Source organism: Leptopilina heterotoma, unplaced genomic scaffold (assembly GCF_015476425.1).
Source record: "Leptopilina heterotoma isolate Lh14 unplaced genomic scaffold, ASM1547642v1 Lhet_65, whole genome shotgun sequence".
Classification (NCBI taxonomy): Eukaryota; Metazoa; Arthropoda; class Insecta; order Hymenoptera; family Figitidae; genus Leptopilina; species Leptopilina heterotoma.
In genome coordinates, this window is record NW_025111152.1 from 4487718 (window position 1) to 4507044 (window position 19327).

Sequence of the window (19327 nt, forward strand, 5' to 3'; positions counted from 1 at the left end):
TTATTTTTTTTACTTATTTATTATTTTCTTTATTATTTTATTTTTTTTTACTTTTATTCATTTATTCTTACTTTTAAGAATAAATGGGACAAGCATATAAATATTATATATCTTATATATTTATGTATTTACAAAATGGAGAAAATGGAAAACATATATTTCCATTAAAATAAATTCAATATTTATATATATAAAATATATTACTTTATAGCGTATAAATTTATATCAAATATTTTTCTTTGTTGCAGAGCCATGACAGCTGGCAGGGCCATGACAGTGACCAGGTAAAAATGTTCAGAAAAAAATATTATCCATACTTTGCTGTTAATGAATATAAAGCTTTGCATGGTCTGTTATTTTTCTCAATAACTGCATGAGATTTTTTTTCTTTTTTTAATTCATACGCGTAACACCTTTTTTCCATTTACCCATTGTACATCTATTTTTCCCTTTTAAATATAAAACTGCAAGGCAAATCGTAAAAACAATAAAAAATTGCACTCTTTATAAAATATCTCCATAAATACAATTCATAGTATTTTCGTTTTTAGAAATATACAATTCTACCAATACTTAATTATTTAGTTAATACTGGTCTTTAGTACTAGTTTATTACTTTAGTCTTTAGTACTTAATTTACCACTTATTAGTTAAATGTAGAAATAATTAGTAAATTAATAGTAAATTAATAAAATGCAGAGTTGACACAAAAATTTAATTTTGTTTTTCCCTGATTTCCAGACAAAATTTTGACTCTTTTTCTGACCCTAAAAAGTATTCTGATTCACTCTTAAAATGATTTGATACTCAAAAAAATTTCTATTAAATTTATTTACAAATTTCTTTAATTGGAAAATTATTCGAAAACATCAATAACTTCTTTTTTAAATAAATATTTCATCATTATTATTTTTCCATAGAAATTAAGATTTTCAAAAATTTCAGATTCAAACCTTCTGAAATTGAACAACTTATAATAATTAAAGATGACCGAGTGATAAAATCATTATTTTATATTATATAAGAATAATGTTACTATAACTATTCCTCAAAATTATTTTTTGCATTTGAATTCAATTATTATTTTCTAGAATTTTTAACTAAACTTCTGCTTTAAATAAATTATTTTAAATAATTTTTGAAAAAGTTCTTTAAGAATTTTCAAATCCATTTGTTTTCAATTCAATAATTCACAAATTGTTCAATTTAATATATATATATTAGAAAAAAAAATGAAATAATTTCAAAAAAATCCAATTAAACTTTTTTAAAAAAATTATTTCTACAGAATTGTTAGTTAAAATATTTTAATTTGAAACCTTTTCAAAAATCAATTATTTCTAAAAATTCATGCCATAATGCTTGAACAGTTCCATACGAAAAGCAAATGGTGGATCACCGATTTTTCTTAAAGTTTGTAATTTTGTAGTACTTGGGGTACTAAATAACTGTGCCAAACAGTTTTGCAAAAAAAAAATTTTTTTGGAAGATATTTAGATTTGAAAAATCGGAAACTGAAAAAAATGACTTTTTTTGAGAATTTTTATTTCGAAAACTATTGATTCTACAAGAAAAAGTCATTTATTCAAAATTGTTGAGAAAGTGTCAATGTTTTATAATATTAAAAAAAAGTTAAGAGAAATTAATTTTTCAACAATTTGTTTAAACAATAATTTTTTATTGTTAAAAAAAAAGCAAAGGACATCATGGAATTTTCTAGAAAAATTATTTTCTCAAAATTTGAACCTTTCTTAATAAGTAGTTAAATTTTTAAAGAAGTGATTTTTGATGTTTTTAAGAAAAAAATTTTTGAAGTTTGCGCTACGAGTTTTTGTGCGTTGCGCTAACTAAGCAGCGCCTATATCAGTGTATTTTAAAAGATGATATGACTTTTACTGCTTGCCCCTAATACATTTATTTATTATATACCTATATATTATTATTATAAACAGTTTAACATGAAACAGGAGTTTTTGTTATACTAAATAATAAATTAAATTTATAAAATTAGAAACTCCAAAGTTCAATTATTTTAATAAATGTCAAAAAAATTCTTGTCCTAATTTCAATTATATTCAATAATAACATTTTTTTAAGGAATTAAAAAAAAATGTAGCACTTCTGCTGCTCGCCGCGGAGGTCTACAAAAAACTTAGCACCGTTTACTCATAAAAAAATTTTGAAAAACACTTTTTTAAGCCTCAAAACAGGTATAACCCTTTAAGTAAAATTATTCAAAAGTGTAATTCTTATTAAAAAGAATGATTGATTGTTTAAAATTGTATTAAAAATAATATAATAGAAATCCTGTGTAGAATTTTCTTATTTGAAAATAATCGAATTTATGTAAAGAACTGAATACTAGGGGAGGGGAGAGTAGAAAATTTGACTGCATCTTTGTGGGGGGAGAAGTAGTTCATACCATGTATGTCTGACTGACGGTGCCCGGAAAATAGGTAGAGTGGGGGAAGGGCCCGGGAGCGAGTTGGCGGCGAAAAGTAGACTGCCCCGACTGAAGGTCGACAGTAAATCAAATATATAATTAAATTTACTTTAAACAAATAAGCAAAATCTCAAGGGGGGTAAAATGGGTGAACCCAGTGAAATAATAACTAAAGAGTGTCGACTGAAAAGATATATTTTACAGATTATCTACTTACATTTCGATGTCTCTCTCAGTCGACGAATTGGCCAATTCCACACTCACACAATTATAACATTAAATTAAATAAAATAATTCTTTAATAAATAAAATATTAGTCGACACTAACATTTAACACAAGATGTTATAAAATCGACGTACGATCCAAAAGTGATCAAAACCACACTTGTTGCTTCCTTGCCGCATTTTCGGCTCCGCAAGCGCAAGTGTCGTTACCATGACAACACAGGATCGTAAATCGACGTTTAATCAATTAATATTTAATTAATCATATTTAATTATTTCTTTATAAAACAATAATTTGTCGACTAATACTTTGTAATTTCAGAATAAGGAGATACGTAAAATACGTCCTGTTACAAACAATATATTTTTAACTTTTTTATAAACATTATTTTCCTTTTTTAACCCATTAATGCCCATGGGCACAGGATCCTGGCATGGGGTTTAATGATAATTTTTGACGTTGAAAATTAAAAAAAAAATTTCTTAAACAATTTGTTATTAACAAATGAAGAAAAATTGATTTTCATAAAAAAACTGATAGCACCATTCGATTCAACGCAAAAAACTACTATGAGAACTACTATCATAACTACTATGAGCATGAGGTCTAAGAATAGTTTTTGAGGTAAAAATTTTGTTAAAAAAATTTTTAACGTCAAAAACTCTCCTAATTAAATTAATTTTGTTTAAAAAAATTTTTTAACTTCAAAAACGATCCTTCTACCTCATACAGTATAAATGCAGGCTAATTTTTTATAACATTTTTACAATAATATGTCTTTTTTAAATTATGTAATATACGTTCTTGTAGTAGTTTTTTGCGTCGAATCGAATGACGCTATCAGTTTTTTATGAAAATCAACTTTTCTTTATTTGTTTATAACAAAATGTTTAAAAAATTTTTTTTAGAAATTTTTAACGTCAAAAATTATCATTAAACCCCATGCCAGGATCCCAATAGTTACTTTTTATATCTACGTTCCTGTGCCCATGGGCATTATAATGGGTTAAAAAAGGAAAATAATGTTTTTAAAAAAGTTAAAAATATATTGTTAAACTGTTTATAATAATAATATATACGTATATAATTAATAAATGTATTAGAGACGAGCAGTAAAGGTCAAATCATCTTTTAAAATACACTGACATAGGCGCTGCTTAGTTAGCGCAACGCACAAAAACTCGTAGCGCAAACTTCAAAAATTTTTTTCTCAAAAACATCAAAAATCACTTCTTTAAAAATTTAACCACTTATTAAGGAAGGTTCAAATTTTCAGAAAATAATTTTTCTAGAAAATTCCATGATGTCCTTTGCTTTTTTTTAACAATAAAAAATTATTGTTTAAACAAATTAGTGAAAAATTAATTTTTCTTAACTTTTTTTTAATATTATAAAAAATTGACATTTTTTCTACAATTTTGAATAATTGACTTTTTCTTGTAGAATCAATAGTTTTCGAAATAAAAATTCTCAAAAAAAGTCATTTTTTTCAGTTTCCGATTTTTCAAATCTAAATATCTTGCAAAAAAATTTTTTTTTTGCAAAACTGTTTGGCACAGTTATTTAGTATCCCAAGTACTACAAAATTACAAACTTTAAGAAAAATCAGTGATCCACCATTTGCTTTTCGTATGGAACTGGCCGCTTTTCAAAATTTTAGCTAAAATTCATTTTCAAGTAAATTTTTATTAGAAAACTCTACGAGAATTCAATTATTTAAATACAAACATAGATAATTGATTAAATAATTGAATGTTTCTTAAAATTGAATTCTCATAAAGAATTTTAACTACAAATTTTTAAAAAACTGAATTTATTAGACAAATTTTAATAAAATTTTTAAATAATTGAATTTTAGTGAAATGTTTATTATTTATGAAAATAATTAAGTTTGCATAGAATGTTGTCAACATTTTTTTTAAATAATTAAATTTTTTTTTTTGAAAGTTTCATTAAAATAATTGAAGAAATTAAAAACCATTGAATTTGGAAAAAGTTTTGTAAATAATTGAAATTTTGTCAAGAATTTTATTAAAATTTCTGAAAATAGTTGAATTCTTTCGACAAATTATAATAAAATTTTTAAGAATTCTAATATTTTTCGAGAAATTTTATTAAAATTCTATTAAAAATTATTGCAATTCTGCAATAAATTTTATTATTTATGAAAAATAATAATTGAATTCCTAAAATGAATTGTATTATTTATGAAAATAATAGAATTACTGCGAAATTAATTATTTATGAAAACAATTAGATGCTTGCGTAGAATTTTATCAAAAATTTTGTTAAATAATTGAATTCTTTTGTAAAATTTTATTAAAATAATAGATATTGAAAATTAGATATTGAATTCAGGAAATTTTCTGTAAATAATTGAAATTTTGCCAAGAATTTTATGTTTAAAATTTCTAATTAAATTTATTGAAAATTGAAATTTTATAAAGTTTCAAATTAAAACCTTTTTGAATTTCATCTATTTATGAAAATTGTAAACGCAACTTATCTTTTTAAATTTGATTAATTTTGAAACATTTAAAAAACATTATTTATTAAATAATAATTTATAAGTTATAATTTTATGATAGTTCTTCAAGAATTAAGTTAATTAAAAATAAATTATTGTCAAAAATAGAAAAAATTGAAGATTTTATATTAGAATTCGTGGAAATTTGATAGTTTATGAGGCAATCAAAAAAGACATAAAAATTCGGAATTTTCTTATGAATTCTAAAAATTAAATTTTTTACAGTTCATATGTATTTTTAATAAAAACTCCTGACTTTTCCCTGATTTCCCTGACTTGTGGGAAGTTTGTACTTATGGATTTTTTTTAATTTGACATAGAAAATTCATAAATTATTTAAGATTTTCAATAATTTGATATTTTTTAGAATGTTTTTAATTATTGTCCTCTTGAATCAAGTGTATTAATCTTAATCGATGAGTATTTTCCTCTTATGTTGAGAGGAATATTCTTAAGTGGAGAATAATCCTCTTAAAATAAGAGGATTATTTTTGAGCCATATTCAAAAGGAAAATATGCATTAAAATAAGAGGAATCAGCTTAAAACAAAGAATATTTTTTTTCTGTGTTCTTTTAATAAAAATCCTTGACTTTTCCCTGATTTCTCTTACCAATTCTACTTTCCCGGACTTTTCCCTAAATTCCCTAACCTGTTGCAACCCTGTAAATTATTAGTAAATTTTATTAATAATCGGCTAATATTATTAGTAAAATTTATAAATTAATAGTAAAATACGAATAAAGTTTAAAAACAAAAGGTCAATTATTAGTGGAAAAGAAAATATTTAAAAGTTTTTAAATTGGTACGTAAAATAAATTTTGATAAGATTGTTAGTATATTTGTATTGTTATTATCAACATCACGAAGGTAAATTCGATTAAGCGGCTGACTAAATTTCATTGAAACCGCGCCCTCCGCATTGTTAAGTGCTGTGCTCCCTCGTCGACAACGATTCCTGACGACCTCGTCTTCAATGGATTATCAGACTGTTTGTCGAGAGAGGTGGAGTTGATTTGGCACCTCATAGGCGACAACCACCTCTCTTCTCCAGCAAGCAGATTCTGTTCTCAATCTTAGGATTTCCAGCTTTCAGGCAGAGAAACAGAGAATAAACGATAAGCCAAGATCGTTTGCTCCTCTCTCGCAACCTTAATTCAAGAAGGGAAAAATAATGTTTTTTATTCGTTTTTTTTGTCAATAATTTTATAAAAATAGTATCAGACATCTTACGAATTTGGAGAGTTTAACAATTGATGCAAATGAATTTCAATTTCTAATTTACTTCAATTTACATCAATTTTTATATACTCAGAAAAAGTAATTTCATATTAACAGCATGTGACTTGATTTTTCGATCATTTTTCTCTTAAAATGCAAAGTAAATTGAGTTAATTTTTTGTGAATTACTTTAATAAAATGTGATAAGGAAAGACTGAAGTGCAAGAGTTTTAATATTCTTAAAATTTAGATATCTTGGTCTCCATTTTTGAGCCGTCATTTTGAATTTCGAAAAAATAAAAATTTCTAATAATGTCTAAATGAAAGATCATACATTCTGGCTCTTATAAATCAGGGTTGCCACAGGTCAGAATAATAAGGGAATTCAGGGTAAAGTCAGTGAAAGTAGAATTCGTCAGGGAAATTTGGAAAAAATCAGCGATTTTTATTAAAAGTACTGGAAAAAATTAAATGTTTAAAATTTATAAGACAATTCTAAATTTTTGTGTCTTTTTGTTTGCCTTATAAAAAACTACCAGGAATTCTAAAAAAAAACCTTAAACTTTTTCTAGTTCTGACAATAATTTATTTCAAATAACTTAATTCTTATTGAAAAATCATTTAATGAAGTATTTTTGAAAAATTTTAATTCTGTTGAAATTAGTTTTAATTTTCAAAATTTTAACGCAATTCTTTGAAAAAATTCAACTATCTTAATAAATATCAAAATTCTTTCCAGAAATTCAATTATTTTCAAAAATTTCAAAAAAAATTCTCGTCAACATTTCAATTATCTTTATAAATAAATAGCAAAATTTTTCGACAAAAGTCAATTATTATTTTCAGGAATTTTAATAAAATTCATTGCCAAGTTCAATTATTTTCATAAATAATAGTGTTCATAACAAGAGTTGAATTATTTTCCAAAATTTTAATAAAATTCATGGCAAAATTTCAAGTCTTTTAAAAAATTCTTCTTAATTCAACGATTAACAATATTCTACTATTTTATATTAAAAATTTTAAGAGCTTTTTTTTACTGTTTTTCTTAAATTTAATTTAATATATTATTGTGACATTTTTTTGAAAAATGTCAATTTTTATATACGTAAGAAAAATAGGAAATAAATATCTAAGGGGGGAAACCTTAATTATATTTATAAAAAATAAATTATATAAATTCAATAATTTTTAATTAAGTGAGTTATTTATATTAATTTATTTTTGTCAGTAATGGAAAACTGGTTTTCTCGTAAGTTTCAGAAGAAATTTTAGAAGAAGAGGCAAAAAAAGATCTGAAAATTCTTCGCAGAAATTCAATTATTTCCATAAATTTTAAAATTCCTTTCAGGGATTTAATTATTTTCATAAATAATAAAATCATTCAAAGGAAGTCAATTATTTTTATAAATAACAATTACAATATTCATCACAAAAATTAAAATATTTTCGAAAGTAATAAAATTCAATTATATACCTACAAAAATTTTAATAAAATTCGTGGCAAAATTTCAATTGTACTTTCAAAAAATTGTCTTAATAAAATAATTTGTATATGTATTATTTTAATGATATTGGCCAAAAGTAATTCCATTATTTAAAAACAATTTTCACAAAATTCTACATGAATACCTATTCAATTATTTTCTAAAATAATAAAAATTTCACAGGAATTCAATTATTAAATATAGAATTTCCATAAATGTTTTCGAAAAAAGGCAATATTGTTTGAAACATTTTTATAAAATTCTTCGCAATAATTTAATTATTTTGATAATAAATAAAACTCATTGTAGAATTTCAATTATTTTTAATATTTTTTGTATTTTTAATGCAATTTCAATCGAGTTCATCGAAAAATGTAGGTAGGTAATGATTCTTAAAATTTTTATTAAAATTCGACGAAAGAATTCAATTATTTAAAAATTTATTAATAAAATTCTTTATGAAAATTCCATTTTAAGAAATATTTAATTATTCAACAAATTATCTGTGTTTGTTTTGTATTTAAATAATTGAATTCTCGTTGAACTTTCTAATAAAAACTGATTTAAAAATTAATTTCAATGAAAGTTTTTGATAATAATTGAATTCTGGAGAAGTTACTAATAATTGCAATTTTTAAAAATAATTGAATTTTCTATAGGCTTGAAATTAAAATTTTTGAAAATCGGATTTTTTTCAAAAAGCTTAATCGAAAATTTTTTATATTATTTAAAGTTTGTATATATTCTAATGTATATTTAATTGAAGAATTTCCGAATAATCGAATGTTCGTAAAATTGAATTGTAAACAAATAAACATGAAAATTCTCAAAAGAATTTTTTCAAAAATTATTCAAAGTAATTGATTTAAAGAAGAATATTTAGGTATACCCAATGGGAAATTCCAGTGTAGTGCCGATGATTACCACTGGCTTAGTACTCAGACGATTGTTCGGCGTAGTCTAGCCGAGCCTCGACAATTAGTGCTGGCGCAGTACAGAATTTTTGTTTCGCCAAAGCTTGGACAAGCCACGGCGGCAAGTGCTGGCTGAGTATAGAAAAATTGTTCACAACGCTCTTTGCCAACATTGCTTTTTTGACATAAACTTGAAAAAAATTATAAAAAAAGTTTAGGAATGTTTATAAATATAAATTTATTGAAAAAAATTAATATTTTACTTTTCAGTTGTTCATTTTTTATTCTTATTAAATTTAATAATAACAATTTAACACAATTGTCTAATTTTGTAAATAATAAATTATTTAAACAAATTAAATTTATAAACAAAATTTAAACTTTAATCTCAATAATAACTTGGTTCCTATTAAAATACTATTATACTTCTTACTATGAATAAAAAATTATTAAAAAATTACCACGTAATTTAAGAATTACGTAAAATGTTAAATGCAATAAGTAAAGTAATTTAATTTTTAAAAATTTAGTTTCATTTATTTTATTTCAATTTATTATTTCTAACTTATCCCTATTTTTTTCTCATCTTTGACTCAATAATTGTATTTCTGAATGATACTGAGATATTAATACTTTACTGTACACATGTGTCGTTAGCATAGTGGTTAGAGCGTTAGTCTGTTAGTCCGTAGGTCGTAGGTTCGATTCCCCTCGTCAGCAATTTTGTTTATTTTCATAGGTTTGCGATATTTCTAGATTCCAATCGTTAGGTACTAAAATATGAAAATCTAATGCACAATTACTGTAATTGTTTATTATTTAATTTTTAAATGTTATAAACAATTTTTTTCTACTTCATTTACTATATCCATATTGTTAGTCTCCATCTTTAATACAATTTCTTTAAGAAGAGAAATATTTCATGAATAATAACTATTTATTAATATTATTTACCATTTTGTTGTTGAATTATTTATAATTATTAATTTACGACTAATTAATAACAATACGGCATTTATTGCGGCAATATTCTCAGCCAGCACTGGTCCAGTGCTGTGCCAGCGCTGTCTGGCAGCACTGGCAGGCAGTACTTCGCCAGCGTTAGACAGCGTTATCATCCCAGAGTTATAGAGTTATGCCAGTGATGTCTGTCAGCGTAGCTGCCAGTACTGCCAGTGCTGGCGCAGTACTCCGCCAGTTGTAAATTTCCCATTGGGTAGTAACAATATTCTTATAATATAAAATAATGATTTTACAACTCGGTCATCTTTAATTGTTATAAGTTGTTGAATTTCAGAAGGTTTTAATCTGAAAATCTTAATTTTTATGAAATAATAATAATGATTATTAAATATTTATTTACAAATGAAGTTATTGATGTTTTCGAATAATTTTACAATTAAAGAAATTGGTAAATAAATGTATAAAATAGAACATTTTGTTTGAGTATCTAATAATTTTTAGAGTGAATCAGAATATTTTTTAGGGTCCGGGAAAAAATCAAAATTTTGTCTGGAAATCAGGGAAAAGTCAGGAAAAAACAAATTAAATGTCTGTGGGAACCCTGTTAATCCTGAAAGAAGATAACACTATTTTCTTGAAGTTATCAAATTAGATCAAATTAATAAAAAAAATTTGAATCAAATTATGATGAATTGTGCGACTTTGCTTCGCAACACTTTTGATTCGTTTTTCGTTTCCATTTGATATACTCAGAAAAACTCTTATCAATTAGTTGTAATTCACTACAAAAAAAATAGTTTTTGACCCTGATTTCAGGGATCATAAAAATGAATTTGGAATAAAAGTAAAATTTGAAGGAATTTACTTTCAGAAGGAAAAGAATATTGTTGTGTGAATATTTTTCTCGCGTCAGTAGACGGATCTGAATTTAAACTCGGATAATTAGAAGTCGCCTAAGGATATCCTGAAGATTTTTGATTATTACTCACATTTTGTGAAGTATATATATATATATAATTGCAGGATGAGATGTGGGATGGATATAACATCATTAAATTGTAACGCGCGTAATAACGGAGTGGAGGCCGCGTAACCAGATGGTAAGAGCGGATCACATGCATCAATGTCACGCAAATTGCTTTACCCATCTCTACATTGTAGTCATTCCCCTCTCCCCTTTCATGCTTCCTATTCCGCCAATCTCATCTGATATATGCCCCGTCGTTCTTCAATCCTCGCATTTAACAAACAAATCGATTTACAAGGTTCCTGATATCGACTATTCTCTCTACCTCCCTCTATCCGTTTATATCATTTTCAAAGTCGCTTCCTAGAATTTATTTTCAAACAAATTTTTAAAAAAAAGTCGACGACTTTTCCAATTTATTGAAAAAAAATTTTAAAGAAAACTCATAAAAAAGTTACCAAATAAATATTCATTTTTTTCTTGTTTTTTTAAATTTATTTTTTTTATTTTTATTTTATTAATTTTCATTTATTTAATTTTTTAAGTTCTCAGTATTTAGTTTATTAATTAATACTAAAAAAAGTATATTAAAATTTTTGTAGAATAACCACACGGGAATAAAGTTTTTACGAAAGTTTCTTAGTGATGCTATTAATATTTTATAGCAAATTTCATATAGACAATGTTCGATAATCTCACCTTTAAATTTTTAAATAATCTTTCCCTGGTAATTTTAAATAATATGTTTTTATTATTATTATATTGTACATTTTATTATTTTAATAATTCTATTAATTATTATTATTTTATTTAATATTTTGCACTAAAAAGAAATTTATTTTATTTCAAATATATACTTGTCTACTATCAATCAAATATTTATTTGTATCAATTATTAAATAATTTTTATTTCAATTATTTCTAATAATTTTTTAGAATGTTCCTTGAGAATTCAATTATTTATTTAAAGACAGAAAAGTTCACTTATATTTCCAGAATCCACTTGTTAGCAATTCAATTTCAAGAAATTTTATTAATAATTTAAAAATTTTCCAATTACATAAATATTAAAAAACACACCTAATTTCTAAAAAAAAATTTAATAAAAATGTTCCAAAAAAGTAACTTTGACAGAAATTTTTAAAATTCAATTTTTATAAAACTTTAATTTGAAACTTTTTGAAATTCAATCTATATTAATAATATTAGTAATATTAACTTGACATTCTAAAGTATAAAAATAATTACTTATAAATTATTGTAGAAAAAGTAATTAAAATTAATGCAAAATACGACTTTTTAAAAATTTATTTTCTAAGAAAAACAGAATTTTATTTATTTTTATATCCTGTTCTAAGTAGAATTAAAAAATTTGTTATTAGAAATTTATATCACTTCTGTTGTAATTAGTTAAAATTTTTACTAATTTAAATTTAGAAAATACGTTTTGTGATAATATTTTTGCAAAAAAAATTTAGAAATTAATTTATTTTTCTATATGTGGAATTTTTTTCTGTTTTAAAAAATAACATTTTGGATCAATTTTTATATATTAATTTTTATATTACTTTCTGTAATTTCTGTAACATTTTATAATGTTTAATATGAAATAAATTTTTTGAAAATAATTTTATTGCTTTGAAGAATTTTATGGAAATTTTATGAAAATCATTAAATTCTTTAGAGAAATTCAAATGAAAATTGTATTGCGAATAATTGAATTCTTTTAATGAATTTTATAAAAAATTTCAAAAATAATTGAAGAATTTTATTATATATGTGTGAAAGTATGTAGTTTAATTCCTGCAAATTTTTTCGACAAATTTAATTAAAATTGTATTAAAAATAATTCAATTCTTATATAGAATTTTACTAAAATTTATATTAAAAATAATTGAGTTCTTTCGAAAAATGTTATTAAAATTATTATACAAATAGAAAGAATTTAAAATTAAATTCAATCTTTTTAATATTTTTATAGGCTGCTGAACGAGAAAAAATTTAATTTTCTTTTGAATTCTAGAAACTGTATATTTTTTCACAACTTTTTGATAAAATCCCTTGATTTCAGTGACCAATTTTACTTTCTCTGATTTTTCTCTGACATTTGGCAATCCTGAAAAATTATTTGATTCAAGTAAATATTTATTTAGTAATATACAAGTATAATCGGTTATTTGAAATAAATATATTTCTTCAGTGTATAATTATTTTCACTCACTTATTTAAGTTACCATTTTAACTTCTTTATTAATTCGAATAATTTCATTAATTTATTTATGAACATTTATTTAATGTTTCCAGTTACTATAAACAGTCAAAAAAGTTCTTCGACAAAAAATTTATAAAAACATCTTTCTCTCTCTCACTCTTTCTCCATTTCGTTTTGTTATTTATAAATAGAAAAATTTTTCTTTCCCTTTTTTTGGGACTTCCGTCAATATTTCAACCCTTTCTTGGTGCATTTTCGTTTCAGTTGCACGATTTTATATATATATATATATATATATATATATATATATATATATATATATATATATATATATGTATTCAGCAACAAAGAAAACCATTCACTTTGTCCGCGCTCTTGCGCTCTACGACTCATAGCCTCTCGCTCGAGGCTTTCGTGAGAGAAACCCTTTCGGGAAATCTTGCCACGCGAATCCCTAATAATCCCTCTGATGAAAAGGGAACAGACGAAGACGAGAATCGTCGGGGTAAGCGAGCGAACGAGCAAAATCTCTTTCGCGATTCGCAGGGGAGCGGACAATATTGTCCGCGTTCTCTCCTCTCAATTTTCAACAATGGCATTTCTGCTGTATTTTACGACAAGTAACACATACACACACATATTCCCCAGCAAAGAAAAAAAGGTACCCGATTATATTCGTGTTTGATATTTCAACAAAAATGGTGCAATTTTTTTTCTTCAAAAGAAGAGAGATATTTTCTTTCTATACTTTGAAATTGTCTAAAAATATCTTTTCATAATACAATTATTTAATTACAGAAATTTTTTTTTGGAAATACATAAAGTAATGTCACTAAAATTTCTTTCTAAGAAAACTTTTGAGTTATTAACCACTGTTATTAACAATTAAGTGTTCTTAATTCTTCTCTAAATCAATTATTTTTAATAATTTTTAAAAAAGTACTTTGAGAATAAAATTATCAAATCCATTTGTTTACAATTCAATTTTACAAAATTTCGATTATTCGAAAATTCTTTAATTAAATATATATATATGTGACCTGGTCTATGAAACCCTTTTGCGAAAACAAGTTAAATTGACAATTTGACAGTTGACAGCTGTCATTTTCTCTAAAAAGTGATCGTTCTTTATAAAAAAGACAGTAATAAGGTTTATGATATCGCTGATGACGAATATGATATCAAATTTGAATTTTAACTGTTGACAGTTGTCAAAGAAACTGTCAACTTTTCTAAGTAATAAAAAATTATCGTCTTCGTTATTTTAATTTGTATCATAACAAAAAAATCAGTTTTTTCGTATTTTTACTCTTGTTTCTTTTGACTTTAAAAAATTTTTTAAAAAACTTCTAATCAACTTATGACTTTTTGGTTTTCACCATCTTAAAGAGCGTTTCAAACTTTATTCGAATCAACAAAAAAGTAAAAAATGACTTTTTGACACGTAGGGTCCCTTTTCATAGACCAGGTCACATATTAGAAAATAAAAACTTCAAATAATTTTTTAAAAAATTGAATCAAATTTTTGTAAAAAAATTCATTCTGCAGAATTATTAGTTGAAAGTATGAAAAATTCAAATTTTCAAAGACTTTAAGGGGCACACCTAGTGTGAGTGACTGAAAAAAACGTTGATTTTTAGAAATTTTTTTCAGGGAAATTATTGCATCTAATTTTTTTTAAAGTTTTGTACATGTATATTTGTATAAATAGTGAACATTTTGTAATTTTTGCAAAGAAAAATATCTTTTTTTTAAAGAGTTATTCGCTTTTTCAAAAAAAAACCAGTTTCTCCACTGCTGCAGTTATTGCGGCCTTCTGAGTGACTGAAATCAAAAAAACCAAAAAGATTATTAAACTAGAAGATATTTGCCATACTATGAGGCTCCAGTTTTTTTTTTTTGATGAAAAATAAAATTTTGGGATGCCAAAAACTATCGGATTTTTTAGGCGAAATTTATAAGCTTTTTTCAAAACTCCGCCATTTTGTTGCAATTCAATATTTTTTTTCGTCCGAGGGTTATTGTACGGCAAATATCTTCTACACGGAAAAAAAAATCAGCCTAATAATGCATGGAGTCTATTGGTTCGATTTTTACATGAGCCCATTTTGCAAATATCACACAGGAGTTTACTAAAAATGCATGGCTTTTGTGACTTTTGCCACAGCACCATGCGAAAATAGGATGGATTCTAAGCTAATCACGCATGGTAGTGTGCGTGCAATATACACAACAGACGCTCATGTGTTTTTAGCCTAGTATTTTTTTCCGTGATAGTTTAATAATCTTTTTGGTTTTTTTGATTTAGGTCACTGAGAAGGCCGCAATCACTGCAGCAGTGGGAGAACTTTTTTTTTCGGATACTCAGGAGATAGCGAATAACTTTTTTAAAAAAAGATATTTTTCTTTAAAAAAATTACAAAATGTTCACTATTTATACAAATATACATGTACAAAACTTTAAAAAAAATTAGATGCAATAATTTCCCTGAAAAAAATTTCTAAAAATCACCGTTTTTTTCAGTCACTCACACTAGGTGTGCCCCTTAATTTAAAACCTTTTAAAAATAAAATTATTTCTAAAAATTCACGCTACAAAGCTTTTAAAAATATTGAATTCTTTATGAAAATAATTAAATTATTGCGAAGAAATTTTTTAAAGATTTGTAAATATTTGATTTCCTTTGAAATTTTTATTATTTATGAAAATAGTTCAATGTTTGCGCAGAATTTTTTTTAACATTTTTGTTAAATACTTGAATTGTTTTAGAAAATTGTATTAAAATAGTAGATAGGTATTGAAAATCATTGAATTAAAAAAAATTTTTGAAAATAATTAAATTTTGGAGAAGAATTTTATTCTTTATAAAGATAATTAAACTTTTACGAGAATTCTTAATAATTTTAAAAAAAATTAAATTTCTGTGAAGAATTTTAATACTTTTGAAAATAATTGAATTTCTGCAATAATTTGTAATTTATTCTCCATCAAAATTAAAATTTTTTCACTGTTTTTAACTAAAATTCTTCTATAAATTCATTATTTTTAATAATTAATTAAGGGTAGTATCCTGGTGTGAAGCTTGAGATTTCGATGCTTCTTCACAATTTTTTTAAGCGGGTAAATAAAAAAACGATCGTTATACGAAATTAAAATGTTTTTATTGACGTTTTTAACTATTTAAAAAAATTTTTTTTAGAATAATTTACATTAATTTGTTAATAATTTTTATCGTCGAAGTCGACTCCTTGAAAAAAATCAGAAATTTTTTGGTACACTCTAGAACCTTTCGCATTCACCTTAAATAAAAAACTCAAAGATATTATTAATCCACAGACATAAATCTAAGTCTATAGACTTAGATTTACGTCTGTATAATACCAATAAAACATTACATTTTTTAATAACAAATTAAGTTTTTTAAACAATTTATGATAAAAAAAAACGGGTTTCAAAACTTTTTTTCGCAAGTCCGCCATTTTGTTTTTTTGTTTAAAAATGTAAATTTTATTGGTATCAGACTTAGATTTATGTCTATGGATTGATAATAGGGTCAGAATTCGTGAAATTTTCACAGAAAATAAAAAGTAATTTTTTTAAATCGAAGTGTTGAAAAAACATTTTTATTTGGCCTTAAGAATGTGTCCACCAAAAAACAGGAAAAAAAATTATTTTTTATAAAAGTTATTGCAAAATTAATTTTTTAGCAACTTTTTAAACAAAATTTTATTTCTCCTAAATGAATGAACCGATTTAAATGAACCAAGCGGGAATATCAAGGGGATAAAATATACTTTCGTTTAGAATTAGAAAATTTTTAAAAAGTTTATTTTTTAATAATTATTTAATAAATTTTTTATAAACAATTAATTTTTTTTAATGTTCTGCGCCTTTTAAAAATTTGAAAAAAATATTAACATACACTTAAAGCTATAAGAAATCAAAATCCGTTGAGAAAATTTTGGAGCGACAATTATTTTAAAAGTTATAAACAAATTATATTGAACGGAGATGCGATTTTGATGATTTCCAGAATTAAAACATTATTTTTTACTACGAAATGAACAAAACACTGTCAAATTAACATTTTTATTCAATTATATAACCATAAAAATTGATAAAAATGATCAAAAACTAAGTTCAGCGTTGATGCACAACACCGCGCCAATATAATTTGTTTATAACTTTTAAAATAATTGTCGCTCCAAAATTTTCTCAACGGATTTTGATTTCTTATAGCTTTAAGTGTATGTTAATATTTTTTTCAAATTTTTAAAAGGCGCAGAACATTAAAAAAAATTAATTGTTTATAAAAAATTTATTAAATAATTATTAAAAAATAAACTTTTTAAAAATTTTCTAATTCTAAACGAAAGTATATTTTATCCCCTTGATATTCCCGCTTGGTTCATTTAAATCGGTTCATTCATTTAGGAGAAATAAAATTTTGTTTAAAAAGTTGCTAAAAAATTAATTTTGCAATAACTTTTATAAAAAATAATTTTTTTTCCTGTTTTTTGGTGGACACATTCTTAAGGCCAAATAGAAATGTTTTTTCAACATTTCGATTTAAAAAAAATACTTTTTATTTTCTGTGAAAATTTCACGAATTCTGACCCAATATCTTTAAGTTTTTCATTTGAGGTGACTGCGAAAGGTTCTGGAGTGTACCGAAAAATTGATGTTTTTTTATCGAGGAAAAAAATCGAGGTTAAAAATTATTAACAAATTAATGTAAAGTATTGAAATTTTTTTTTTAAATAATTAAAGATGTCAATAAAAACATATCTTAATTTCGTAACGATCGTTTTTTTATTTAACCGCTTAAAAAAATTGTGAAGAAGCATCGAAATTTCAAGCTTCACACCGGTCTACTACCTTAAAGGGCTTAGGGGGTTAATTGTGCAAAAACTGCTTCCGCAGTTCCCTAATATGAATATAACTTTCTGCAATTTTGAACTCTAAAATTCGCTTTTTTGTGGGAGTTATGGAGGGGAAAGAAAAATAAAAAAACTCATATTTCTCGAAAACTACTGAATCGATTTTAATGAATTTTGGATATGTTTCAAATATAGGCAAGACAATTCTAGAAAAAAAATCAAAATTTGTTTGGTTCAAAAAAATTATATATTTGAAACATATCCAAATTTCATTAAAATCGATTCAATAGTTTTCGAGGAAAATAAGTTTTTTGATTCTTCTTTCCCCCTCCATATGCCTTGGAGATGGGCAAGAGGGTAGAATTAGCTGAGCGTGATGGTTTGTATTTGTAGAAAAAATGGCGTCAAATCATGTAAAATCTGTAATGTGTTGGAAGGTGGTGGAAAAATGTGCAAAATAGCGTGACATAGTTTATGAACAGCCCTTTAATAACACAGAAAAAAATATGTGTTAAATTTGTTGCGTGTACTTTTTAGATGGTCCCGTGTAGAAATTTCGCTGGGGCCCTGATCAGGGCCGGATAGGGCCGACCTATTAGGGAATGAAACGCCGCGCCCGATGTGGCCCTGATCAGGAAATCCACATTTTCTTGTCGCCCCGATCTGGCCCTGATCGGGCGCGGCGTTTCATTCCTTACTATGGCCCTAGTAGGGCAATTTCTACACGGGGTGTTGTTTTAACACAATTTTTGTGTTATTTTAACCCCATTAAAAATGTAGATTAATTTAACACCCTCTAGTGTTAATTTAACACACTCCAGTGTTATTTTAATATCAATGAAGTGTTAAAATCACACAGTGTCGGTTAAAAAGGTTGCGTGTTGTTTTAACACTACTTTTCGTGTTAAATTAACACTTCTTTTTTTCTGGGAAAATATTTTTAATAAAAGTATTTCGTTCACTTGAATTCTCAAAACTTGTGGATCATCTGACTTTTATCAAGTGGAATTAATACTCAACCGAAATTTTACGACAGTATGTAGTTAAGTAATTAATTTTAAGTAATTAAATTACAGAATGTGAAATTTTTGTTATGTATGAAAATCGTGAAAGTCGTCATCGCGCGTCTCTTTCACCTTAGCATTTAAAGATGCTAAAATAATAATGTAATTCAAATTATGGAAATCTGCTTTCATAGTTCTGAAAATGCAGGTTTACCTTGAAAGCTTCTCTTGGCTCAATCAATTTCCAGTCAAGTTCTTGAAATCTTTTGACATCGACTTTTCGTTTTTATATAGAAAATTCATACCTCGAACTTTAAAAGAAGCGCAATAGCAAAAGTATTTGTCTGGAAACGAGTCTCATTCCTTTTCGACTACATTACGTAAATGAATTCCTCCCCTCTTTTTCTCTCTCTTGGGAGGTCCTTCTTATCTCGCTGGGCGTTTTCTCGTTTTCTAATTTAATACAACGTGACGTATATATATA

The 19327-nt window shown here is 24.8% G+C and overlaps 1 protein-coding gene across 4 annotated transcripts in view; it reads left to right on the forward strand.

The window, feature by feature from the left end:
• The window catches only part of LOC122510014 (disks large 1 tumor suppressor protein), a 1103313-nt gene that overhangs the window by 749995 nt on the left and 333991 nt on the right, over nucleotides 1-19327 (forward strand). For all 4 annotated transcript variants that reach the window (XM_043624398.1, XM_043624394.1, XM_043624397.1 and 1 more), the window contains exon 5: nucleotides 249-284. In XM_043624398.1, coding sequence (XP_043480333.1) covers nucleotides 249-284 — 36 coding nt within the window. The remainder of the gene's footprint in view (nucleotides 1-248; nucleotides 285-19327) is intronic.